Source organism: Panthera leo, chromosome D1 (genome assembly GCF_018350215.1).
Source record: "Panthera leo isolate Ple1 chromosome D1, P.leo_Ple1_pat1.1, whole genome shotgun sequence".
Taxonomy (NCBI): Eukaryota; Metazoa; Chordata; class Mammalia; order Carnivora; family Felidae; genus Panthera; species Panthera leo.
Genome location: NC_056688.1, coordinates 18,279,089 through 18,305,538, shown reverse-complemented (window position 1 = coordinate 18,305,538; position 26,450 = coordinate 18,279,089). Strand labels below are relative to the sequence as shown.

Genomic DNA, 26,450 nt, shown 5'->3' with positions numbered 1-26,450 from the left:
CATCTTCCAAAGATGTCTTTATTTTAGTACATTCAGAACAGAAATGTGAGGGCAGTTTGATTCAAGGTGGTGGCGGTGATGGGGGGGTGGGGCTGGGAGCGGCTGATTACTTCTCTCTCCCTCTGGATTTTCGAAGTTGACAATCAGAAATTGCATAGAATTTGTTTTCCATCAGCAAGTGAAGACTCTCTGCGTGAAACTCCCAACTGGTGAAGCCAAGCAAAGGTCAAGGTCAAGGTCAAGGTGAAGCAGCGGCTGGGGAGCCTCACCCCGCCCATCAGATGAGGGCTCCCTACGGACCCTGCGAACATCTCACAAGTACAGCAGTAACTAGCAGCCATCTGCTAGCCTGGAAAGCATCAGTAACTCAGATCTTGCAGATGAAAGAGAAGTTAAATGCTTTACTTAAAGTCACGCAAGGGGACTTTTGCCCAAGCTGAGGGTAGGACTCAAGAGTTCCCAGGCCGGTGTATGAGCTGTGACACCCCACCTGTCTCCGAAGAAGCTGGCAAATTCTTGATTACTTAAGGTCTTTCCATTTAATACACACAGCGCGCACACACACACACACACACACACACACACACACACACACACACATTTGCACCCAGGTCTCACATCTAAGAAATCACCCGATCCGTGACAGCCTAGGGGATCTGGCTTCACAGGCAGCTACTGGGTTTGGTTAAAGAGATAGCGTTGACAGAGTGTGCACCATACTGACAGGGCAGCCCCATCCTTCCTTCCCTGTGAACAGCACGCTCCGGGGGGAAGCCAAGGCCAGGGTGTGGGAAAAGTGTATCACCTGCCCCTGCTCCTTAAGCAAGGTCCCAGGGCACCTTGTACATTCTGCTCTCCTCCCCTGTCTCTCTTCTTTAGAGATCACATTGACAAAAGACCAAATCGAACCGGTCATAGTGAAAGTCAGAAAGAGAAAGAGAAAGAGAAGACGTATTAACCCCTGAAATCCCAGGCATTTCAAGGTCTCTCTGAGTAAACTATGAGTGGGTTGGATTTTGGCATTTAAAAAATTACTTTAATGGACTTTTGAGACTCTCCACCTCCTTCTTCCCAAGACTCTTCTCCTATACTCCCCATTATCCCCAATCCCCACTCGGAAGAGAGAGGTCAGCACCTGAAATCAGACGCACTTGGCCGCTCGAAATCCTAAAATTTAGGAAAAAGAAACAGGGATTATTTAGAATTCCATTCCCTAACCCAGCCTCCCCCTCCAAAAACAAAAACAAAAAAACAACAACAAAAAAAAATCCCAAACAAATGAATAGAACAGAGAAGACAACAAAGAAGAAAAGGCGGGGGCGGGGGGGGGGGGGGGCGCGGTGCAAGGGAGGGGAAAGAAAAGGAAAATAAGAGAGCATTAACAAAAATATACAAATCCAGAAAAGAAAAACTTCCCTGTTTAGTTTAATTTGTTTGTTTTCCTGTAAGAACTAGACCCAAGGTACAATGGCCCCTTCCTAGGGGAGAATTCCACTGATGGTTCCACCAATTCATTGGACAGGTCTGGTCAAGGCCCCCCACCCCAGACTCTGTAATTTTGGCGGGAGGGAAAGGCCCACTGGGAGAAGGTGGGTCCTTGCGGTCGGGAGGGCGGGCGTCCCCTCGCCACTCGGGGTGCAACGTCTCTGGGTGGACCCAGCTCCCGGACCAGGGCGCTGGCTCTGGCTGGGGCGTCAGGCTCTCCGCTCTGTGTGTCAAGTTCCTGGATCCAGGCTCCGGAGAGAAGCGTGGACGCTGTACAAGTCCGGGCTCCCTGCGGAGCGCAGCATCTGCCCCCCGGCCCTCCCGCCTCCCCACCTGGCCTCCGCGTGTCCGGCGGCCCCCGAGGCTACTCGGGCTCGCTGCTGTTGGTGGTCTTTTCCCACTCCAGGCTCTCCTCGCTGCGGGCAGGCGACGGACGCGCCCGCAGGCCCTGGAACCTGCGGCACTCGGGGCAGACGCGGATGTGTGTGCAGCCGCGGGCCACCAGGGCGGCCTCCTGGGCCAGTCTCTGCGCCAGCTGGTCCGGCTCCCCGGCCCCGCACAGCTTGCCGTTGCTGAGCGTGGCGGTGCCCCGCGGCCGGCGCTCCTCGGGGACGGGGGGCCGGGGCGGAGGCACCCCAGCGCGCCGCCGGCGGGGGTGGACACTGTCCTGACACAGGATGATGCTGCGGAGCTCGGTCACCATCTCCTGGCAGACGGACACCTGGAGGGAAGGAGGAGGTCACAGCCTAACCTCTCAGAAAGAGCCCCTGTGGGTCTCTTGAGCGTCCCCTGCGTGTCTCTGCAGGAGGGGGACTGGGGGGCCCGTGTCTCAGAATCACATGATCGTAGGGATGAAGATAACATGAAGGCCTTGCAACCCACCCCCTCCTTCCACCTGCCACTAAACATTCCAACGCCCTCCATACCCTAGAGGTCAACAGCCCTGCCAGCTGGTTGTCCTGTCTTTGTTCGGAGGCCTCCAAAGATAACGTCCTCACCATGTTGGGAGATAGACCGTGAAACGGTGCTTCCTTCTACTGAGCTCACAATCCCTCTGCGTGAAATTGTCATCCATCGATCCCAATTAAATTTGTAACTTGAAGCCTAATAAATGAATATCCCCTCTTCTGCAGGTCTGTCAAGTATTTGAAAAAAGCCATGTCTCCAGGAACGCTCTGTTCTCAAGCTAAAGACTCATTCTTTTGATCAACTGGGTATAGCTGGAGACGATAATCACTGTAACAAAAGCAACAACAATCACCACCTCTCCAGGTTCATAGTCTCCTGATAGGAAACCCTTGGTCCATCTATGTTTCGGAACGTTTTAGATTTTAGGGGCGCCTGGGTGGCTCAGTGGGTTAAGCGACTGACGCTTGATTTCGGCTCAAGTCATGATCTGACAATTGGTGGGACTGAGCCCCACGTTGCATTCTACTTGGGATTCTCTCCCTCCTTTCTCTCTGCCCATCCCCCGCTGAAAACAAATAAATAAACATTAAAAAAAAAAGAGAATGATTTAGATTTTAGAGAGGTAATAAAGCATACATAGAATATATTGCACGTCATACCCCGTGGGGTCTAGGGCAGACTCTATATATTCAAGCACATTAAAAGTTGTTAAGAGTGGGGCGCCTGGGTGGCTCAGTCGGTTGAACGTCTGACTTGGGCTCAGGTCATGATCTCGCTGTTTGTGGGTTCGAGCCCCGGGTCCGGCTCTGTGCTGACAGCTCAGAGCCTGGAGCCTGCTTCGGATTCTGTGTCTCCTCCTCTCTCTGCGCCGCCCCCCCACCCCACCCCATGCTCATGCTTTGTCTCTCTCTGTCTCTCAATAATAAACAAACGTCAAGAAAAAAAAATTTTTTTAAGTTGTTAAGAGAGTAAAGTCTGAGAGTTCTCATCATAAGGAGAAAACTGGTTTTCCTTTTTTCCTTCTTTTCTTCTTATTGTATCTGTGTGAGATGACACATGTTAGCTGAACCCATTGTGGTAATCATTTCACAATAGGTGGAAATCAAATCATTATCCCGTATGCCTGAAACTTACACAATGATGTATGTCAATTATTTGGCAATAAAACTGGAAAAAGCACATTAGTTATTTATGTAGCAAAGCCTATGTACCTTACACCGAGTGAGATAAAGACCATAAATACTAACATTAGCTTCGCACCGGTTCGAATGTTGTCGCCAAATGCGTTTTGCATCAAATTTATAAAAAGAACTCGGCACTTTCTAAGCTTTTTAGGCTTCAGAATTGTGGGTGAAGAATCACAAGCCCGTGTTACTGCTGCTACCACTTCTACGTCTACTACTCCCGCTGCTATGTCTATGATACCCATTTCACAGATGTGGAAACAGAGGCTCCGAGAAGTTATTTACCTTGTGAAAAATTACTTGACTCATCGATGGCTGACCCGGATTTTGAACCTAAACCCACCTACTCCAAAGCACATGTATGCTCAGTTTAGTTCTCTACTCTGTGCTGGAAGGGATGCTTTCCTGGACTCTGATGGAAGAAGAAACCCGCTCTTTCATGGTCTTTCTTCCAATCTTCCGGTTCTGTCAACAGGACAGTTGTTCTACCATGGCCAGATAGCTAACGGAGACTTTACTCTTCATTTTGGTTCTCGGAAGTCCTCGCTGAATTTTTTAAGGTACATCCAGACCATGGGTGAACTCTTGGGAGAACCAAATGTGCACAGATCCTCTACTTAAAGCAGCTACAGAGAAGTAGTATCACCTGATGGGATACGGCCAGCATCAAGAATGAGGACCTGGGTTCTGGACCTCCTACTGTTACCAAATATCAGAGGTTCTGGGCAAGCCCCTTAACATCTCTGTGCTTCTAATAATGACTGTAACAGCTAAAACAATACCACCTGCCTACTCTATTTTATGTGGCGAGACACTCATTTGTTGGATGCCAATTAGGTATTAAGCACCGTGCTTTGGGGGGAAATATAGAGACAGAGGACACGGTGCTTTCTTTCAGGCAGTGTTTAGTAGGAAGGCAGATCCAAAAATAATTGCAACACAGTGTAGGAGTGCTCCGTGCACAGGTTATAGTGGTGACGGAAAGGAGGAGAAATGATCAACTCCTCTCATCCAGGGCAGAAGGCACGAGAAAAAGATTCACAGGGAGAAGAACACTTAGGTTGAACTAAGTCTTACCAAGTAAGTAGCACCACCATTTTAGCAGTGGACAAAGAGAGAAAGCCAGGAAAGCTGGAGGGAGAGATAGGAGGGGAACCAACAAAGCTTGGTGCCGGGAAAGGCAAGGGAGGAGAGAGCTCCTGGAAGGAACTGTCCACTTCATCAAGGGGCACACTGAGGTCCAATAAGGCCCAATGGGTTCTCTGGTTTTGCCCACTGGGAGGGGTTAGACCTCTTAGCAATGACCTTTCAGTGCAGGGATAGGGAAGAGCCAGACTGCCTTGCATTAAGGACTGGCTGGGAGGTCCGGAAATGGAGACTGAGATAGTCGGATCACCTTGGTCGGCCAGAGGGAAAAGACAGCGCAAGAGCAACAGTCATCCTGTTATTATTTTAAAACAGAGGATAAACTTGCGCATAATTTTAGATTTTGGGGAGTCAGCAGGCAGCAAAAATAAAGGGGAGAACGAGGAGGACCCTAGAATAGCCAAGGAAAGATGGGATCAAGGGGGAGAGAGAGGGATGCCCAGGAGCATCTGCGGTGGGCCGCAGGGGTGGTTTTAGCTGTGGGTAGAGTTTTAAGCGGGAGTTGTAACTTGGGGCTGCCCACTCCTGATTTCCTGGGGAGATGGGAGATAAAATCAACCTCTGTGCACGGAGGGGCCAAGAGATGTGAAGAGTGGGTGACGGTCTGGAAGTATTAGCGGGTATGGGAAAGAGGCTGAGCACAGAAAAGTAAAAGGACGGGCAGGCAGTGCTGTACTGACGGCCCTCCCCCCACCCCCACCCCCACCCCCACCCCCGCCTGAGGCTGGACTCCACTGATGGACGGGCACACGTACGCTCCTGTCCTGCTAGGAGCTGTTTCTCCAGCATCAGTGAAGCCAGGAGGCTCAGGGAGATCCAGGGTTGAGAAACCGAGAGAGAAGCGACTGTACTTTAAAAGCCGAATGATGCGATCAGCACATAAGGATTTGTGCCCCTTCTCTGAGGCAGAAAAGGACACAGTCTTCTTCCTTCTAACCAGACCCTTCAGTCTGTGGGAAATCTACATTAACCCAGTTGCGAAGCCACAGGTTCGGGAATTAAAGTTACTCAAAATCCCCGGGGGAAAAAAGACGTAATTCTTGGGCTCACGTCAATTGGGGTATCTCTAAACACCTTTGCCGGGAAGTGAAAAACATCCTAAAGATCCAAGAACTAACGTCAACGGTTTCCACTGGCAGCCTGGTACGTTTGCCTGTTTTTCTCTGCCATACTACATCTTAAATTGTAGTTGTAGAAGGCTTCGTTGTGCATAAAACATTCATCCCATATGTATTTTGGCCGTTTCGGAAAAGAATCTGCAGCTCAGAGGTTAAGTGTGCTTTCTGTGGCTGCATCATTAGTAAGTGATAAAGCATGAACCCAGATCTCTCGCCCTCAGGATTGAGATTCTTTCCCCTGCACTGTCTCGTGGGCGCTCCACCCTTTTATGGGGTCTCAAAAAATGATTTTTGTACATGCCCGAGCCCGTCTGCCAACACTCCAGGTTGTACCCCTTTGAAGGTTTACCTCAGTAGCTTCCGAGTGTCGGAGGGTCCATAAAAACTCCAACATAGCCATAAAAATGGCCACGATTAAGCCACAAATAAGAACCACAAAGATTCCACCAATATTCTCCATTCCCAGTCCTGTAAGAAAGTGAGAACAAACGAAAGGTAACGTAAGAGGGCTGGAAGACATTATTATTCCACCAAAGATGCTGAAGGTCATTTACATAGCCAGAACTTGAGTCGTGTAAATACTTTACACACATATTCCTTGATAGAGTTATTCTTTTGAAACAAACAAACAAACAAACAAAGGAGCGGCATTGATGGAGTAAAAGAGGGGAGAAGGGATCTGGTTGCAAAAAGAGGAGACTAGAGAGAAGCCTTCAAAAAGCCATCTGGGGGTGGGAGGGGAAGGTCATTTTAAGAAAAGGGTCATTGAAGGGCACCTAGGTGGTTCAGTCGGTTAAGCGACTGACTTCAGCTCAGGTCATGATCTCATGGTTCGTGAGTTTGAGCCCTGCATCTGGCTGGCAGTGTAGAGCCCTCTTCGGATCCTCTGTCTGCTTCTTGCTCTCTGACCCTCCCCGGCTCCTGCTCTCTCTCTCTCTCTTAAAAATAAATAAACATGACGGGTGTGCCCTGGGCATCTCAAGACTTCAGCTCAGGTCATGATCTCATGGTCTTTGAGTTCGAGCCCCGTGTCAGGCTCTGTGCTGACAGCTCTGAGCCTGGAGCCTGCTTCCGATTCTCAGTCTCCCTCTCTCTCTCTGCCCCTCCTCCACCCACACTCTGTCTCCCAAAAATAAACATTTAAAAAAAAATTAAAAAAAAACATTAAAAAGTTTTTTTTTTTATGAAAAGAAAACAAAACAGATTAGCGAAAATTTGATTTAGCCTACAGAGACATGATAGCAAAATACCTGTAAAGTCTAGACGTTTCATAAAAAATTTAGTGAATCTCTGTAACACTGGGTTTATCGGATATAAAGCAGTTGTTTTAACTGAACTGTCGGTAGAAAAAATTCCGTTTACATTATCTGCGTCAACATGTTAGTTAGACAGTAAAACTTTTTATCCCTCCAGACCAGTGTTTGTCAAACGGGGCTACCCAACAGAACCACCTGGGAAGCTTGTTCAAAATATAGATTTGTTCAAATCTATTTGTTCAAATTTGAAGCTTGTTCAAAATATAGATTTCCATATAGACCTATGGAATCCATGTCTCTGAAGATGGGGCCTAGGAATCTGCATTTTAAATGTTTTAAATGTTTTTACTCATTTTTGAGAGAGAGAGCGCGAGCGAGCGAGCATGAGTGGGGGAGGGGCAGAGCGAAAGGGAGCTGCAGAATCCAAAGCAGGTTCCAGGCTCTGAGCTGTTAGCACAGAGCCCAACGTGGGGCTTGAACCCACAAACCGCAAGATCATGACCTGAGCGGAAGCCAGACACTCAACCGACTGAGCCACCCAGGAGCCCCGGAATCTGCATTTTAAAATACATTTCACCAGTGACTCTTTTCTAGCCAGGCCTAAAACGAGTGTGCAGATTGGTATTTTCAGAAGCAAGGTACATGACTAAGTTCCTTGAAGTCAGGCAGTTCCCAGTCGCCTCCTCGCTGCCTAGCATGATATACAGCACGTACTCAGTAAATATTTGTAGGTTGTTTCATTTCCACAGTGTCAAACACTGTGTTTAGCTACGTAACTGGATGCTCTGTTTGGTCTCAGAGAAACCCAAACTTTAGGGGCAGTGTCATAAGCACAGGAGACCCTGATTCCCCAGGGGCCACATTCATAAATCAAAAAGCATCTTTTATCCAGGAAAATGCCCGGAGGGTAGCTTACACCCTGGGCTGGTCTAGAACGCTTGCATGTTTGAGTGTTTGTTTAATCGGTGAGGGGATAGGGAGCTATGTCAGTGTCAGGGAAAGCCAGCCTCAGGCAACACTAAGAAATGAGCCTAGTTCAGGAGCAGAAATCCGACACTACTTTCTGCACCTTGGAAAGCTGGAAAAATAGCCCCACCTAGTCATTTCAAGACTCCCTGGCTTTCCTCTCACGAAGCCTCAAGTGTTGCTTTTTTTGTTTTGTTTTTACAACAGCCCGGCTGGGTGCAGTGCCCGCCCACACTGATAATTTGCTACCGCGGCTTACACCATGAATGCATCGCAAGGACCCTATACTTTGGTCTGCAGGTCTATGCAGTTGACTTTTGGAAACCGGTGCAGATATGAATCCTCTATTTCAAATAATCAAAAACAGCGGGGTAGTTAAAAACTCAATTATAAGGGAAGGCATAGAGGGTTTGGAGTAGATTTCTACTTTCCAGGAGGAAGATGCTTGGGGTTCCTTTGAACACCAGCCCCAGGTTACTGGGACCATTTGGGCAGAAAGTTGTTGACCATGGGAACAAAGGATCCAGGTGAACGGGGCAGACACAGGGGGACACTTGAGAAAGAGGGCACAGAGGGGCCTGGCTGGGGCGTTCTGGCACATGCTCCAGCAGCAGGTTAAGGGGTGGCGAGAGCCGGGTGTTCAGATGTGCATCTGAGCCTCATGGATGAATCAGAGCCTCCAGCTGGCCCCTGTGGAGAAGGCCGGATGAGGGCCTCAGTGAAGGGGAAGGTGACCACAGTGATCCCAAGGATATCCACCTGTTCAGGTAAACGGAGTCCCCAAGCGACCACTGAGGTATAGAAGACTCTCTGATCACTTTGCGATAGTTCTGCCTGATACAGGAAAAATCCCCAAAGACAAATAAGGAGCCTTTCTTCCCCTTCCGACTCCGTCTAGTGAACACCCATTCTCTCTCCTTCCTTCCCTGGCCAAGCTTTCTGAAACAGTTGTCTATATCAGAACTGTTTTAAGACATTTTCAAGCCCTTAAAACCGCGTACCTTTGGAGGCCCCGTCTCACATAAAAGCGAGAAGAAGAAAATGCACCCACATCTCCTGTTAAATGCGTTTTAAAAATTTTGCTCGTGACGTGGCTGAGTAGCAGGCAACAGTTAATTTCTAATGGGCTGTGATTTCTCAGCAATCATCGCGCATACCAGGGAATGTTTGCAAAACGAGAAAAAAAAAATCTAAGCAAAAAAACTGTCTCTAAATGTAATGAAGTTTTTATGAATATTAAATTTAAAAATTAATGAAGTCGAAACAATGTTACATTTTGGGGATATTTAATTAAACATGTCTTAATTTAATTTTGCCGTTTCTTTTTGCGTGTTAGAGCTAATACATTTTTTCAGACCTCAAACATAATTTTGGATTCTTGAAAAGCTTTTAGGCCCTGGGTATCTGAAGAAGAAAGCGGTTCTGTTCTGAATTCACTTTTTGTTTTTCCTGTTCACTCATCACCCCATGTGATTTTGTCTCGCATCACCAAAACCAGCCCCCTACTAAGGTCACCAACGAACAGTGTGTTTCGAACCTACTGGAAGTTTTCCAGTCCTGATCTTAAGTGACCTCTTGGGGCACCTGGGATTGCCAAGCACTCTCCCTTCTTGGCTTTTTATAAAGACATCGCTGTCTTGCAACCTCCTCGGTGCCTCCGCTTGCTCTGAGGCACATTCTCCCATATTCCTGAATTTGGTCTCTTGTCTCTCCTTCCCGCACTGGCTCGTACCAAGTCCTGGTGATTTTACCTCCTACATGCTTTTCAACTTCTTACCCTGCTAGTACTTCCCTAGCTCAGGCTCCCACTGTTTCTTGCTGGGACTGTTGCATGAGGCCTCCAAAATGATTCCCTGCTTGTAGTCATATAACTCAACTCTACCCTCCACTAAGTTTGCCTGAGTGATCTTTCCAAGATGCTAAAATCCAACCGCAATAACATCTCTAGTAACTGTTCCCAGTGCACAGCATTCTGTTCCCAGCACCCTACCTTCTGTACCTTTACTCCCACTGGCACCTCTCCCTGGAGCCTACTCCCCCCCCCCCCCCAGCCCCCAGACACGCACCAGGCTAACCTTACCCTTTCCTTCAAGACTTAGCTCATCTTACCTGGCTCTGTGAGTTATACCGCTTTGGTGTTTCATTGACAATGCACCGTGAATCATTCTAACGTTGCATAAAATAGTACCCTAGTTTAACCTGACAAATCTGGATTTCCCGCTAGGCTGTGAGTTCCATAAGGGGATGATCCAGGTCTGGATCAACTCTGTAACTCCACCATCATGGGGCCTGGCCCATAATAAGAGCCCAGTAAATGTCTGCAGAAAGAATGAACAGAAAGCAAGAGGATAAAGACATCTCATATGTGGAATCCTGCGTTATCAAAAGCTTTGGATCCATACTGTGAAATGTATTCATTCCTAATTCATTTTAGTTTGAAATAATAGTAAAGTGCGACAGCCCTTGTCGCGTGCTCGCAGCCCGATCACAGAGGCAGAAGGCCCAGACTGCACAGAGTGGCTGGCCAAGGTGGGACTGAACACTGACGGTGAACCTACCACGCGGACCAATGGTACCGGGTCCCAGGCAGGTGCAAGGGAACTGGGGAGGGTTATAAACAGAAAGGTGATCTGTGCTGGGAGAAGTCTGATCAGATTAGGGAAAGCCTCTTGGAGGAGCTGAGGTTTTAACAGGATGCGGGTAGAAAGCACGAGTCACCAAAACACCCCACGGTCCTTCTTTCTCAGCTCCTCGTGTTTCAGGGCCAGCGTGTCAATCATGGCTGTTGGCTCAAGAGTGCCGATTCCTGGCTGAGCGGCCTCCCCACCCAGGAGCGAGGCTTGTATGCCACCGGTGCCTTTAGGAACCTACTGGAAAGTGGAAGCAAGAATAGATTGCTGGCAGAGCCTGAGTTGAGAAACAGATGGAGCGGGAGCAGGCAGCGAGCTCTAGGAGAACACAGTGGTTCCACTTAACACTGTCATCAGTCACTCTGCTAAAGTCAAATGCCTTCCGCAGCACACAGCCTCTACGCTGGCATGGGCACCCTCCAGTCCGACCACAGGCCCTCGTTGTGCTCACAGGCGCCCCGGCCCTTGCGAGGGGACGGCCCGCCAATCACCCCTCCCTTCCCTTCTTCAGACGGCCCACACAGACGCCACCTAGACAGATGGCTTTCAGACAGAGCCTCTCTTGACACGTAAGTCTCGGAGCCTCAGCTATGCCCCAGCCACGAGACTGCATTAACTGACATAGAATCGATCTCCCCCTGCAAAGTCTTGGTTGATTCAATCCTAACGCCGGTGTCACTCATAGCTTGTCCACAAATACAAATTACAGTTGACAAATGCCAACAGACAGCATTCCGTGTCTCTAGAACTAACAGAGGGAAAAGGCAACCTGGAAGGGACTGCCGGTGATAAGACTGGAATCTCCACCCAACTGCTCTGCCATCAGCTCTGACCCGGAAATAATCACCTCTTGGATTCAGCGGCACATGCGTCTCAGGCCTTAACACCCTCTAATACCTCCAGATGGCACCGGGGAAATTTGCGACGGAGACGCAGGGAAGTTCCTTTTGAACGAGGAAGGGGCAGGGCTAGCCTGGGAGGCAAGAAGGCAGAGGCCACAAGAGCCACGGAGGTAGGTACCAAAAGAGACTAGCATCAGCATCCCAGCAAGGGAGAGTATAATTACTCTTGAACAACAGTCAACATACCTTTCTTGAGAAACCTCCCTGACCTGAGCCCTCCGCTGTGTGCTGAAGTGCTGTGCAAAGTTCCACACTGAAAACGCTTGACGAGACCATGAATTCCTTGACCAATAGGACTTTCCAGCACTTTCTATTTCAGAATCACCTTCACCTACATCCAAGCAAATAGCTTCCGTGGTCTCATCTCCACGGACTTATTGATTGTAAATAGCAACTTCGCGAGTCCGTGTGGGAGCTGACCTCTGTGACCTTCCCAGAGAACACAGAACAATTCGTCAGGTTTGCACGACTGAGGACTGTGAGACAGTAGGCATCCCACTTACTCTTACTGTGACATTCATTGACTAGAACTGGCTGAGTCTGGAGACAGTGATGGAAGGAGAGCAGGCGAATGGACACGAGATAGAAGAGGGATGGCAGAGGCATCTGATAAATTTTGCAATTTATCAAAACATAAGCCTGGGGGAGGCACTTTACAATTTATCAAAATATGAGCGCGAGCGCCTCGGTTTTAAAAACATGTGCTATCTCATTCAATTATCATTAAAAACGCTGTGAAGAAGGCTCACTGTCGGCATTTTCCAGTTAAAGAAACAGGAATTCAAGGAACTTAAGCTAAGTTGCCCACGTTTTCAGGGCAGAGGTGTGAAATCTACATAAATCTGACTACCCAGATAGTGTTCTTTGTAAAAATAGGGCCGACCTTCATGACTGTTTACTATGAGCAAGGTTACCAGGCTAAACATTCTAATTTCATCCTAACAGTTGCCCTGTGAAATTGGCACTGTGTTTACGTCCATTTTTCCGACAAGGCAAGTGAGGTACTAGAGTCAGCTAACTTGTCCGTGGTCCTGTGGCCAGTAGGAAGTGTCAGATCCAAACTGAAGCCAGAGCCTGAGTCCTTACCCCCAGCCCACACTGCCTCTCCCTGGAACCAGCGTTCCTGATGCTACAGGGAGAGGGGATACAGAACTCACCCTGACACTTTGATGACTGAATTCATTCCTGGGACCCCTCCCCCAACCTCGCGTGACCAGAAAGAGGGTCCTATTAGTTCCGCTTATAAAATTCCCTGCTCTCCTTGACAATGTTACATCGAATGTTTGAATCGACGCTTTATCGACTTAACCTTGGCTCAGTATCCAAAGTTGGGCTGCAGCCTTCGGAGTGGCTGACCTCCTCTGATGCAGACACACTGGACCACCGTCTACCTCTGTTCCTCATCGTGCTTTCTGGCACCCCCCGGGAGTTTCTCCGTCTCTCAGCAATCAATCTGATTGGATGAGGGAGAGGCTTCCTCTGCGAGCATCTCTCTGAGACACTATCTAAACTCCCATATTCAGATTTCCCGTCTTGGTTCTCTCCAGAGAAACCAGAGAACCGGGATAATCAGGCTGGGCCCCCTGAGAAGAGAGAGAGAGGATAACAGCCCCAGGTTCCATCCCCCATCCACCCCTTACCCTCCTCTTGCTGAGATGTCTCACACTTTCATTCCCACTGTGCCAGACAGCAAACTTCCTGCTCTCTAAGGATTTTGTGAGTCAATACCACTGGCCTCTTTTCCATCCTTGAAAGGGGACCCTGATTTTCACAGCCTGGTGGTGTATTTATGTTCCTTTGAAGCCCGATTGTGAGCCTGTGTTTTTCAAGATAAAGGTATTTAATTTCCTTGGAATTTACCGACTACCTTTTTGTCTGACAATTGTTCTGCAAAGCCTTCAGTAACCCAATCCCCTTGAATTGGGGTGCCGGCATTCTGTGAGTGGCTAACGGGATTTCTTTTTATAGGGGCGGAGTGAGAGAATAAACAAGTGTTGCTGAAAAGAAAAGGCAGAAGAAAATGCAAGAGCTTGGAATGAAGCCTGCTGCTTTTTGTAAATTCCCACGTAGCCTTCCACACGCTCCATTTCATTTTTCAGCTGCAGACGAAGGCAGATGGTCACTGAGCCATAGGCAGGGAAAGAAATTGGGGAGATAAAGCGAAGGGGTAATGTTGTGGTTGCCACCAGAGCCAAGGGAGGCCTGGCAAAAAGACTCAGGAGCAGTGGCTCCATCCCAATGTTAGGGTTCTTCTCCGAAATTTGGCAGCGATGTTTGAACTGTAATATTGGATTCGAAGCAGGGTAGCACCAGATCCTTTTCTTTGAAATTGCTCGCATTTTAATAGGATGATGAAGTAGAGACGAATTACATCAGCTACTGCACGCTGCCTGCTACCTTCGGCAGATCGTCCTCGACTTAACGACGGCGTCACGTCCCCGGTAAAAACCCATTGTAAGTTGAAAGTATCGTTAAGTGGAAAGTGCATTTAATACACCTAACCTACCCAACGGGATGGCTTAGCCTAGCCTACCTGAGACGGGCTCAGGACGTTAGCCTATGGTTGGGCAACATCATCTCACACAAAGCCTGTTTTGTAACAAAGCGCTGACCAAAGCGAAAACTAGAACGACTGAACGGGCACCGGCGGGTGGTCGGTGTATCGACTGCTGACCGGGGTGATCTCGGGGTGACGGGGAGCTGCTGTCCAGCGTCACAGGAGAGGAATCACCCTGTATACCGCTAGCCTGGGAAAAGATCCAAATTCAAACTTCCAAGCACGCGGTACATTAAAACGTGTATAGCTTAGGCACCATCGTAAAATCGAAACACTGCCAAACCATCGTAAGTCAGGGACCGTCTGTACTTGAAAGCAAAGTGCCTACAGCCACGGTCAGCTTCAGAAGTCTCTGCAAAGAGGACCTTCTTCACAGTTCACTTCACTGCCGTCCCTGTCTGCGTGCTCTACGTTCTCCCCCTTCCCTTAGGCCCACGTGAGAGCCCACTGACTCACATCACGAAAAGAAAGAGCACCTACGAGCTACTCTGGAAAGCAAATTAAAGCGACTGCCCTTTGTTCAGTCTGAGACACAAGGGGAAAAAAAAAAAAATGTTCCCGTGGCTCCACTCCGGGCAACCACTTAAAGACTTAAAGGAAGAGATCCTTCGGGTTACACGGGTCCTGTTCTTCTGCCGCAGGAGGGGCTCCGTTGAGCAGTAGCTTATATTCCATAAGTCTGATGGCTAATTTGCCAGAGAGAGGCCAAGCAATGCAATGGTGCCTTCCGTTCCAGGCTGGTGCTTCTTGCTTGGCTTGGAGGAGGTCACACGGACTTTCGCTTGGCTTAGGAAGCCTTGTCGCCTCACTGAGTAACGTCTGTCTGGTCTTCAGCCATGGCAGAAATGGGGCTGCTGCATTAAACGGGCACTAGCTGCCGTGGCTGGGAAGGGAGCCGAAGCCCCAGCTCTTATGATGATTTGCACTGCGTCTCCCAGACAGCACCCTTTGGACAAGACTGCGTATTAATACAGCTTACATCCTTTTCTTCCAAAGGACGGCGGCACAGAAGCAAGTTAACCCCGGCCAGTTGATAGAACCCTAGCATCTTCTGGGGCATTTGGGACCCGGGCAGGAGGACTTGTGCTATTTATTTTTCCTTTTCATCTGTTCCATTCTCTTCTCTGTGCCAGAGAACATTTGGTCCCCAAGTGCAGCTGGGAGCCTCCTGTCACTATGTCCTACCTTCCCTGGGAGCCCGATCTCCCTGTCTGCCTCCCTTCTCCAGCCCTCCTGAACTCTGCTGTCAGATCGGTCCTCCTCAACCTCTGTGGCCCAGGGAAGGATTTCCAAAGCTAGTCCCTCGGCAAAAATTCTAACGTAAGTTTCCTCTAAGTTACCGAATGTCTACCTCAAGCCCCCATTTCCACCTGATTGCCACAAATGTAGATTTCTCAGTCATTTCAGGTTTAAATTTAGCTAAAGGCAGTGTTGTTTCTGTTCCCGCTTCACCCCAGATATATTTCAGGTCCGAGGATAAGAAGGAGGTGATGTGCCATGGGGGGGGGGGGGGTTAGGTATCTGGTCTTAACGCAGGATTCCACTTAGATTTCTAGTATCTTTGGAGCCTAGGAAAATGCAAGCCTGCCACAGGACCCTCCCTGCCCTAGGTCCCCATGTCCCATCCCTCATGTCCCTTCCTCACCGTGGCACGACACATATTTCTGGGGCTTTCCAAACTCCAGAAGTAAGCAAAAGTCTCTTTACCTCTTAGAATCCCCAACTAGTTCCATCTACTACTGTCTTGTGTCCCAGCAGGACACAAGGCTCCTTCTCAGGGACCCTCCCGATTCTAAAATATCCTTTTCCTGCTCAGAAGCTCCCTGTCCCGGCCAGGGTGTTTTCTGTCTGGTGTGCAGACTGGGTGGCCTGGGTTTTCTATTATTTTTCCACTCTCTAACTTCATGCCAAGCTTCCTTTAGTTATTAGCCTTCTGTATGGCAAAATATTCTTCTGGCAAATCAAAAACCTTGACTTCCAAGAACAGTGTCTCTGCCGAGTTGCAAGAACTGTTGAAACTTAAAGTCAGTAAGTTGATTCTTTCTTCCTCCCGAGGCAATGACTGTCCCCTGAGACCATGTATGCCACCGAGAGCTCAGAATTCCACCCGACAGCACCTGCTTTCATCATGCCACATCTTACCCCAGCACCTCTGAGATCTGTAACTAACACTCTCAAACCCAGTCCAGTGTGCTATCATAAGCAATGCTCAGGATGTTGATGGGGCATCGTCCTGGAACGCTAATTTCACTCAGAGTTGAGGTACAAAAAGCATTTTTACATTAAATAAACGTGCCTATGTTTTGTTGTAAGTTGCAGAATTCCTGTATGTTTTTAGGATAAAACACAGGACTCAGGATATTCCAAGCATGGTGAGCCGTTTTAGACTATGGCCCCAGCCCCCCGGGGTATTATGTTCAGTCTCTGCTGCTACCAGTTCCTTCCATGGAAAATCCTGGGACATGCTGGTTTGCAGTCCAAATGCCTTTATCTAGTTTTCAATGCTCTCTTAACTCCAACCCCATCTTACTTATCGAAACCAACTTCTGAGTGTGGTGACTGTGCTCTACAACATTCCGAAAGCAGTGACTCCTGATAGAGGCTGCAAGGTTCAGGCCAAATGTCCCTAAAGCCTTCCCTGACCATTGCTCAGAATTAATCACTTCCTCCCCTGGGCTTCATAAACACTTTTTTTTTTTTTATAGTTCTCATAAAGCATTCCTACAGTGCAACCATTAGAGTGATCATCTGTGCCTCTCTCTAGGTTTCAAGCCTCTTGAGGACAGGGCCATGTCTTACTCCTTTTCATAATCTCAGAGCCTAGCACAGTGCCTGATGTGCTGTGGTTTACGATGTGTGCTGGATGCAGTGGGGGCTATGTGAACACTTTCTACGCCAACACCTGGGGTGTCAAGGTTCCTGTTTGGTAGCCAACAGACATAGGAAGTGGTACCAGTCTGGAGGTCCATGAGATGATTGCCCACCCATTCATTCATTCATTCATTCACTCATATTCACTCATATTCATTTATTCATATTCATTCATTCATTCATTGCTCATCCTTTCATCAAATACTGATGTCAGATGATCATGCTGGTCACTGAGATACAAAAATAAATAAGACACAGTCCCTGACTTTGAGTTTTTCATACTCCATGGGGGACAAATGTCAATGGAAACAAAATAGATGTCACAAGTGTTGATTTTAGAAGAGCTATCTAGCCTCGAGGAGCACAGCCATACTTGTGGCTGTGGACACTGTTCAGACCTCTCACTGTGCCTTAATTGCTCCCTTAGGCCTAGATTCTGGGATAAAATTAGTTCTCATTTCCTTTGTGACAGTCGGTTTTGTGGAGGGTTTAACACGGTTTGTGTCATTCACTCTTCACAATAGCCCCGGGAAGTGACATTATTATTATCATCCCTATTTTCTAGAGAAGGAAACTGAGGCTCAAAGATGTTTCATAGTGATTATAACGAGGCCTTTTATGGAGTGGAGTCCATTTGACCCAATGTCCATGATCCTGAACCCTTATGAAAACTGCCTGAGGGAAGAGACCTAGCCTCGTGCAGACAGTAGAACCAACACGTAAGCAGGAGAGTAAAAGTCTGATGAGCTTTTACTCATCAGAAGGAGGGTTGGGGAGGGGCGCCTGTGTGGCTCAGTCGGTTAAGCGTCCGACTTCAGCTCAGGTCATGATCTCGCGGTCCGTGAGTTCGAGCCCCGCATCGGCCTCTGGGTTGATGGCTCAGAGCCTGGAGCCTGCTTCCGATTCTGTGTCTCCCTCTCTCTCTGGCCCTCCCCCGTTCATGCTCTGTCTCTCTCTGTCTCAAAAATAAACGTTAAAAAAAAAAAATTAAAAAAAAAAAAAAAAAAAAAGAAGGAGGGTTGGGGAAAGTCCACTAGACTTTAGGTAATACCTAGAGAGGGAGAGAGATGGTCCAGACTGGGGACTGTGAGTGACAACTCTAAGGCACCCAGATCCTGTGTCATCATTCCTATACTTGCCAATTTTGCTGCCTTCCAACTGTTCCTCTGTAGGATTAGCAGGATGCATAAATAAACACAAACAAAGAAATATGTGCACAAAAGGGAAAGACCGGTGGCTGAGTTCAGGGGTCAGGGATGAAAAGGGAAACTGGAGACATGGGGCCAGCTCAGCAGTGAGCCTCAAGGGGACATGTAGATCAAATGGGGGTCGTGTTTAAAAAGGCAGGGGAGCTGGGGAAGACTGCAACTAACTAGTGGGAAGCAGGAGGGGAGGGAGATCTGGAATTGGAAGAGCCAGTACAGGCCTGGGTGGCAGGGGAGCGGGGGGTGCGGAGGGCATGCAGGATTCTGTGGGGGTCCCTGCACAGCTCTGAGCCCTTGCTCCTGGCCACCTCCCATTGAGTTCTAGCCTCCCTCATCGAGAGTGTCTCTGCGTTAACCCGTAAGTTTGGTTGGCTGCTCAGAGGCAGGAAGGACTGGACCTAGGGGACAGCTCTGGGTCTGAAGGTTGCTCAGGGAAGTCACTGAGGCACCATTTCATTGGTTGCTTTACTAACGTGACCAAGGAGAACACGGCCACTGGTAGCTTTGGACAACTAGCAGCCGGTAGCTTTAATCACACATCTCACAAATATGTATTGGGTACCTACTATGTGCCAGGCTCTGTAGGGGGCGCTAGGGACACAGAAACAAACAAGACTGGGTCCACATCTAAGGTGCCGTCTACCAAGCAGAGGAGATTGAGAGCTGCAATGCAGAGTGTTGAGTTCTCTGTCCAAAGTCACAGAAGCGCCCAACTCCCTGTGGGAGACCAAAAGCCACGACTGTTTCCCTCCATCTGCTTGGTAAGACAGGGCCCTTCGCTACCACTCTCAAGTTCACTGTTACCACAGAACAACATTGGCGTAAGTTAGCTTATCAAGGATCGCCTCTTATTTTGACTATTCCAAGCCCAGACCGCTTGAGATTATTTTCAGTCCGTGTGTCTTTGGATGGGGAGGGGGTGGTGCAGGAGCATTTTGCTACCCTGTCTTCCCTAAGGACCGACCCGCTGTCCACCTCAGAGCTACTCGTGGGACTCTGGCTCTGTTCCACGTGCAGCACACAGAGCCCTCGCCCACAGCACAAATGTCAGCTGCTGCGTCTCTCCTCAGGGTGCTTATTGCCTGCAATACCCCCTCCGCCCCTCCCTCCCTGGTCAGGTCCTGAGTATCTTCAACACCTACTTCATTCTATCAAATCCACAAAAGTTTCCGGAAACTTCTCTCTGTACCACCCTCATTTCTTTCTTCCTGTTTTTTCTTCTGAACAGAGTTATAGCCTCCTCCCCACTTGATCTTTGGGGAGTGGAGAGCCAAGACATGTGTGGTCTCAGGGGGTTCCTGTGAGGGGAGGGGCAGAGTGTCTAAATTACAGTACAGTACAGGCCTGGGTGGCAGGGGAGCGGGGGGTGCGGAGGGCCTGCCCCCCCTAGGTCTGTATTCCTGAGCTCCTTCCTTGCAGGAGAGAGATCCACAGACAGACACTTGGAAACACAAAGTCACTCATTCACTGTCTCATCACGGATAATCATTCACGCTGAGCAGAGATGGAAACACATGGTATTATTCATTTTATTCCTGAGCTGCCTTCCTGGGGGGACAGCGTGTAGAGGTAAATTTGTTGTGGATTTTAGCAAGGCTGCAGGAGATTGCGAGGGTGACCACAGGATTTATTGCCCCAACCAGGACATTGTGAGACTTAAAGGGAGTTCTAAAGATAACTAATAGGCATTAACTGATCTATAACAGATGTAGCATGGGACTATCCTTCGCAACCCCCCTACAAAATATCCCGGATGCTCAGGGACCCTCAAACTCCTCAACCACACATATCAGTCAGCGACTGCTTTCTATCCAGCGTGATTTAAACTTCATTCATTCATTCATTCAAATATCCACCTGCCAGGCCCTGTGGACCACCCTATGAAGAAGACAGTCCTTGTCCTCACGAAATTTGCATTCGAGTAGAAGAGGTGGACAGTAAACAAAGAAATGCATAGAGAACAGAACATGAGGGAGTGATGAGGTCTAAAAAGAAAACCACAGCAGAGCTCACGTGATGGGAGGGATGTGTGGGGAGGGGAGGGAAGACCTCTCTCGGGGACCCTCCCCAGGGAGGCCACGGAAGGCTTGTGTTTTATTCTGAGAAGGGAAGGTTTGTGCAGGGGAATGCTGGGGTTTCCTCGAATCATGAAAAGATTCACTCTGATTACTGATGGAGAAGATGCTGTCGAGGGGCAAGAATGGGAAAGGGAGACCAGCAGTCGATCGGCTCTGGGACTAGCGAGCCGATGGGCACTGGATGCCTTCAACCAGCCCAGACTCTGGGCCAGGACTGGCCCTCAGCCCAGCCCAGCCCAGCCCAGCCCTCCGTAGCTTGCAAGGCTTGCTGTCCATGTGTTCCAGCAATCATCACCTGGACCTCGGACGCCAGAAACAAGGGACAAGCGCGCCTCTAGAACAGGAGGGGGAAGCCGCTGAACGCACTCACCTTTGGCTCTGTGATCTTCCTCCTTGGGGCACTTGCCGCCTTCCCACCATTTACGCTTCAGAATTTCGAGGCGGTTGTTCTCCTGCAGCTGGAGAATGGCCAGGTCGAACTCATCCCGGAAAACCGAACCTGTGGGGTCACAGGAGAGCCCAGAACACAGGGCGTGAGTGCCCTCTCAGGCATCACTCTGCTCCTTTCCCCAGTAGACCTCCTCACCAGTTTCCCCACCTAACATCAGGAGAAGAGAAACAGAGGTGGCGGGGGTCCCTGCAGGAGCATGGCTCTCCCCTCTGCTTGTTCTGAGGACCCTCCGTGCAGAGGAGGGAGTTCTGGCTTCATGCAGGGCACTTGGGCCTTCCTACTTTCCTTCTCTCTATGCTGACTGGCCTGTTCAGCCCATGGCCAAGAGCCCAGTGTGGGTCAAGTTGAAGCTTTTCAGACAGCATTGTGGCCCTACTCACCCACCACTTTCTACTAAGGTTACCCAGCCTGCCCACTGACACTCAGGAAGCTGGCTGCAAGGCATCCCGTCTGCCTCCTCCAGGTGGGAAATCTGTGCCATAAACCTCTCCCTTGGTCAGTTGTCTTCTATTTTATCTAAATTAATTTCTCAGGCACTTGCAACTCTTGCCACATTACCCCTGACAACTGTTTACCCAGAGCAGCCTCCAGTGAGAGAAGCATCACCCCAGAGTGTGACGGAAGCCACCTCTCATCTGTGTGCAGAATCCGGTCACCAGCCACCCCAAACTTCCCACCTGCCTGCTGAGTGGCCGACAACCCTCCGTCCCCATCCATCACTCTGTGCACACCGCTCCTCCCTCTGTCCTCAAACAGAAGGCTTCTGTTCAGTGCAATTCCTTTTTAATTTTTCTAATGGAATATGGTCAAGGAGCTTTGGTTCTGGAATTTGGCTTTAATCACAAAAATAGGCTTAAATGAGACCGTGGAAAGCTCAATGTCCCAGCACAAGCTGAGGCCGGAGATCATAGAGAAAAGGCTGCCAAGAGGCTGGAAACCAACTAAGCTGCTCAGTTTTCTTGCTCAAGCTCTGTGAAGGCCTGATGTGGACAGAGGCCTCGGGGCGGGGGGTGGTGGGGGAGGCTATGATGAAGGATGGAGGCAAAAGCTCAGAACAAGTAGATTTGTGCTCTCAAACCGTCACAGGCACGGGAATGACCTGGGGATCTGACTGACCCGCCGACTCTCATTCTGTGGGTCTGGGGTGGGGCCTGAGATTGCGCATTTCTAACAAGCTCCAAGGGGATGCCCCGCTGCTGGGCCACAGACCGCGCTTTGACAGGCAAGGAACTAGATCAGCTCCCAGATCTCTTTGGACTCTGACAGCCCATGACACCACAGATGGAACCTGCCCTACTGGAGATACAACCACGCTTGGGCGGGTGAACCCCAAGCCCGCAGCACAGAACATGTCTATGCAACTTATGTGGGCCCATGTATAGTAGGTACTTAATACACTCGTGCAGTGGATGGCTACTCGAACTAACAGATGGTGCTAGGTGGTGAGACTAATGAACATTCCAGGTTTACAGACGACTGTCCAGCCCAGCCAGGCATTTCTAGCATTTCCAACCCAACCTCAGTGGCACACCAGGGGCCTTGAGAAAGGATTATTCTGTTTATTCCACATTTGCCTACTTTGCTCCTAAACCACTTGACTAACTGTCCATCTCATTCCTTGTACTGTTTCTCTTCATTTCCCTCGGTCCCACCACATTGCTTATTCTCTGGTTATGCCCTTACCTCCCGCAAAAGAATGACACACATGCTTTCTTGGACGTGACCTCAACTCAGATAAATTCTGGCTCATCGGTGGGTGGTGCGGTGCCCTTCTCAGCCTGATCTGAGAACCCAGACAAGCCCGTACCTCACTTCCCCACCTATCCTGTCTTGTCGAGCTGGTGGGACCCCCTCCGGCAACATGGTCCAGTAAGTGAAGCACTGAATTTGGAGACAGGCTCAAACCCAGCTCCTCTACTGACTGTGTGACCTTGGACAAGAAACTTGCCAGCTCTGAATCTCAGTTCTCTCCTCTAGAGTGGGAAGGACAACATCTAACTCACAGGTGGGATGACATGTGAAAATAGCATCACGTTAGGGGTGCTTGGGTGGCTCAGTCGGTTAAGCATCCGACTTCGGCTCAGGTCATGATTTCAAGGTTTGTGAGTTCAAGTCCCGCATCAGGCTCTGTGCTGACAACTCAGGAGCCTGGAGCCTGCTTTAGATTCTGTGTCTCCCTCAATCTCTGCCCCTGTCCTGCTCACACTCTGTCTCTGTCTCTCAAGAAGTCAATAAACATTAAAAAAAATAATAATAAAAATAAATAAAAGAAAAAAAAGAAAATAGCATCATGTCAGACATAGAATAAATGCGTTTCCTTCCCTTTTTCCTTCGTCATTGATAAAAATTTCTAGAGTTGGTCCGCTTTAGGTCAACTCTCTAATAGGTGTGTTCCACGAAAACTTTGGAAGCATTTGACATTTCGGTTAAATTTCTTAAATTGCTGGAGTATTATCAAGGTGCATCTCACATTTGTTTTGCGGTTTACTCCACCATCTTGAAATAAAATGTAAGCCAATACATTTCTCAAAGGGGCCCATGATTTGCATATTAATGAACATCAATGAAATATGATGGTAAGAAGGGAGTACGTGGGTTTTCAAGGGCCCCGAGTGAGGCGTCTAGTTTATAGAATTCGTAGCATCAGAATTCACAGAGTTCGAAGATGAACCGTATCATTGCCTACGGTCACTGGTGTGGTTTCTGATCGGTGTTTAAGGAGTCATCTGCTTTTATCAAATAACACAAGGGACTATGGAAAAAATGGGGAGGGCACCAGTGTTCCTCCTGAACAGGCTAAGTATGAGACACTGTAGTAAGGCACCTGACTGGATTATTAGGCTTATCCTTCAGTTGCCCCAATTTACAGAATAACTGAGATTCAGAGAGCTTAAATAACCTATCTGAGGTCCCACAGGCCGGAGCCAGGTGCATTCCCAGGTCTGCCTGACTCCAAAACCATGCTTTTCACACTCCACAGGTATATAGTGAAGCCTACAGAGTTCTGAGTTAGGTAAAGATCAAGAGAAGGCATGTGTAAGGTAACAGCAAAGTTGTGTATACTGTATATTGATCTCCCCACATTGGTCTGATGGCCTCAGTTCCTGCCTTTCCCCCTGCTGCCTTGTACAGGACAACCTCCTATAAGAAGAGTGTTGGGCGAGGACAGCCCTATACGGCATGGCTCTCAGCGGTTGGGTGGGGGAAGGGTCCATGTCCCAAGCATCTGGGGAACATTTTCAGATTCCCTCTTCAATCCAAAAAGCCGGTCAACGTGTTCCCTCTCATCTTCCGGTTGAGATACTATCAAGGCATGAATATCCTTTAGAAAGCACAGCTGGGATACCTTTCTGGAAGCCAAACATCCCTACCTTGGTATAAAACACCGGAAGGTACACAGCTAAATACAGAGTTCCACTACCTATTCTCAATTACCTACGCTGATTTGGAGTAGATGGGTCCACGAGACCCACAAATGAATTGAAAGCTACCCCATCAATCATGTCAGTCTCCTTCTGTAATAAGCCTTTCACCAGGGACACTAGCAGCAAAATTCATGGAGCTTCGCCATTTCTTCCTTCTCCTTCCCACTGTTAGTAGAGAGACCCTCAAAAGGGATATGGCCAAAGGGCAGGAAGCAGGAGGAGGGAGAACAAAAGCCCTAAAGAGTCCACTGAGGGCATCAACCTGCCCTTTAGTAATTAATCAACTACTAACAAACCGATGGCTAGCCCTTCGATAACTAAAGATTGAGAACTGATCACTGATTAGTGGAAGTATGGGGGTTTGCTTATTATTTTTTTAACCTGGAAAATGCCCACCTAAAGTCCCTGTTAAGTGGTTCTAGAACAGGGTTGTCAAATTCAATGTTTCATTCAGTGGTCCTAGCTACTCTGACCCTGCCTGGATGGAGCCACCCAAAGAGGCTGGTCCTCTCCCGCATACCGACTGGCATGCCAATCCCATAGCCCTTGGTGTCCAGCAGGCCCCCAATCTGAGTGAGGTTGCAGTTTCGCTGCCGGTAGTACTCATTCATGGTAGATTCCAGAAGGAAGGCGTAGTTGGAATTCAACACCCTGGCGATCCCCTCCTCTGTGCTCTTCACAAACACGCTTGGCTGCTTAGAATACATGTAATTCCACATGCGCTGGTAGGTCTGATAGCGGGAATTCTGGGAAAAGAACACACGGAAGCAGGCTTAGGAAAAGAGGAAGGAAATGTTTTCCTAATGGGCACGTTGTCAACGTGGAGCCTGATGTGGGGCTCGCGCTCACAGACTGTGAGATCATGACCTGAGCCAAAATCCAGAGTTGGACGCTTGACCACCTGAGCCACCCAGTCACCCCAGGAAATGGTGGTTTTAAAAGGGAGGGAATCAAAGTAGACCTTAAAATCCTGGCCCCTCTATTACTCAACCCCCTCATTATATTCAATAACCTTTTCCCTTTTCATCTCTCAACTGCCACCGCATCACGGCAGGAGGCGGGGATTGTGCCTACGATAAACTTTTACAGAAAAGCAAGGAAAGAACAGGGTCCTAAGGCACTATAAACTCTGTCTACTGGTTTGATCATTGGTTTTGCCCCATCTACCCTTGAGAGGTCTACCACTGCCAACCTCCATGTTCTGACAGAATTAAGAACGGAAATTCTGGAACTATCCTTTGCTGTCCTTCAGGCTGGAGGTGGTGGATTCAGGTTCATCAGGACGTCTAAAGACACCATCTGAAGGAAGAGTGCCGGCTATTTTCTGTTGATCCTAAACCAACTTGTCATTCACATATCCAGCACCGGCTTCTCTCTTACAAATAAGAACAAGGCCGAGAGAATTCTGGGGGTCTATCCACACCTGGGTTTGCACGATGCCTTCAGTGGTTATGGGGCCAAGAGACACTGAGACTGTCTAGGAAACAGAAAACTGAAGGCCTTGGACCTGTGTCCTGTGACAATGGACTTCTTGGGCGGTAGGTTGGTTAGACACCTATTAACTGCAGGGTAAGTCTGCTTTCTTAGAGATCCCGAAGCATATGAAAACTGCCCCTCTTGTCTGGCCCAGATCTGCCAGTCTTGGTGATCAGTCACTTGGTTTGTTGGCTAATACACAACTGCGGCAAGGTCTTCTCCAGAGCCTTGCAAGGAAACCTCAAAGCCAACAGGGTCCCGATCTGACACGTGTCTAGTTTGGGATATGTGCAATCAGTTCATACTCATCTTCGTGTTCCTTATACTTCAGACATTTGTGTAGTGTTCTAAACTTGCTTTATGTAAGTAGTGCCGATAAAATTTAACCCACTTAACCAAACTTAAATGTATACATTAGCCTCAACCTATGCGGTAGTAGAAATAAAAGTACAGGTTAGATTCGCTGCATTTACGTGTATTTTTCTAATCGCCACTAAAACAAATACGAAACTATTGCCATTCAAAGATAGTTTCAACACATCATGCTTAAAAGCATCTCGACTCCCACTAACGGTTCTTGCACAACACTTTGGGAGGCTGAAATTAACCCCAAAGTGCTTTGGGGACCTCATTCCAGGGGTATTTTGCAGAAGGGGGGGGAAAAACAAGCCCCAAGTGAATCTGCAGACTAGATGTTCAAAAGAGATAATGGGATGAGGATTGATGTTTTCATCTGCAGAGGACAAACATCTCAACTTTATCCTGCCCAATTCCCCATGTTGGTGAGCAAC

At 48.7% G+C, this 26,450-nt stretch overlaps 1 protein-coding gene across 2 annotated transcripts in view; it reads right to left on the bottom strand.

The window, feature by feature from the left end:
• Positions 1–1,407: 1,407 nt before the first annotated feature.
• GRIK4 (glutamate ionotropic receptor kainate type subunit 4) overlaps positions 1,408–26,450 on the bottom strand; it is a 351,626-nt gene continuing 326,583 nt past the window's right edge. For both annotated transcript variants that reach the window (XM_042904208.1, XM_042904207.1), the window contains 4 exons: positions 24,704–24,929; positions 20,678–20,806; positions 6,192–6,310; positions 1,408–2,206 (listed from right to left, as the gene is read on the bottom strand). In XM_042904208.1, the coding sequence (XP_042760142.1) occupies positions 1,850–2,206; positions 6,192–6,310; positions 20,678–20,806; positions 24,704–24,929 (831 nt within the window). In that variant the 3' untranslated portion in view covers positions 1,408–1,849. The remainder of the gene's footprint in view (positions 2,207–6,191; positions 6,311–20,677; positions 20,807–24,703; positions 24,930–26,450) is intronic.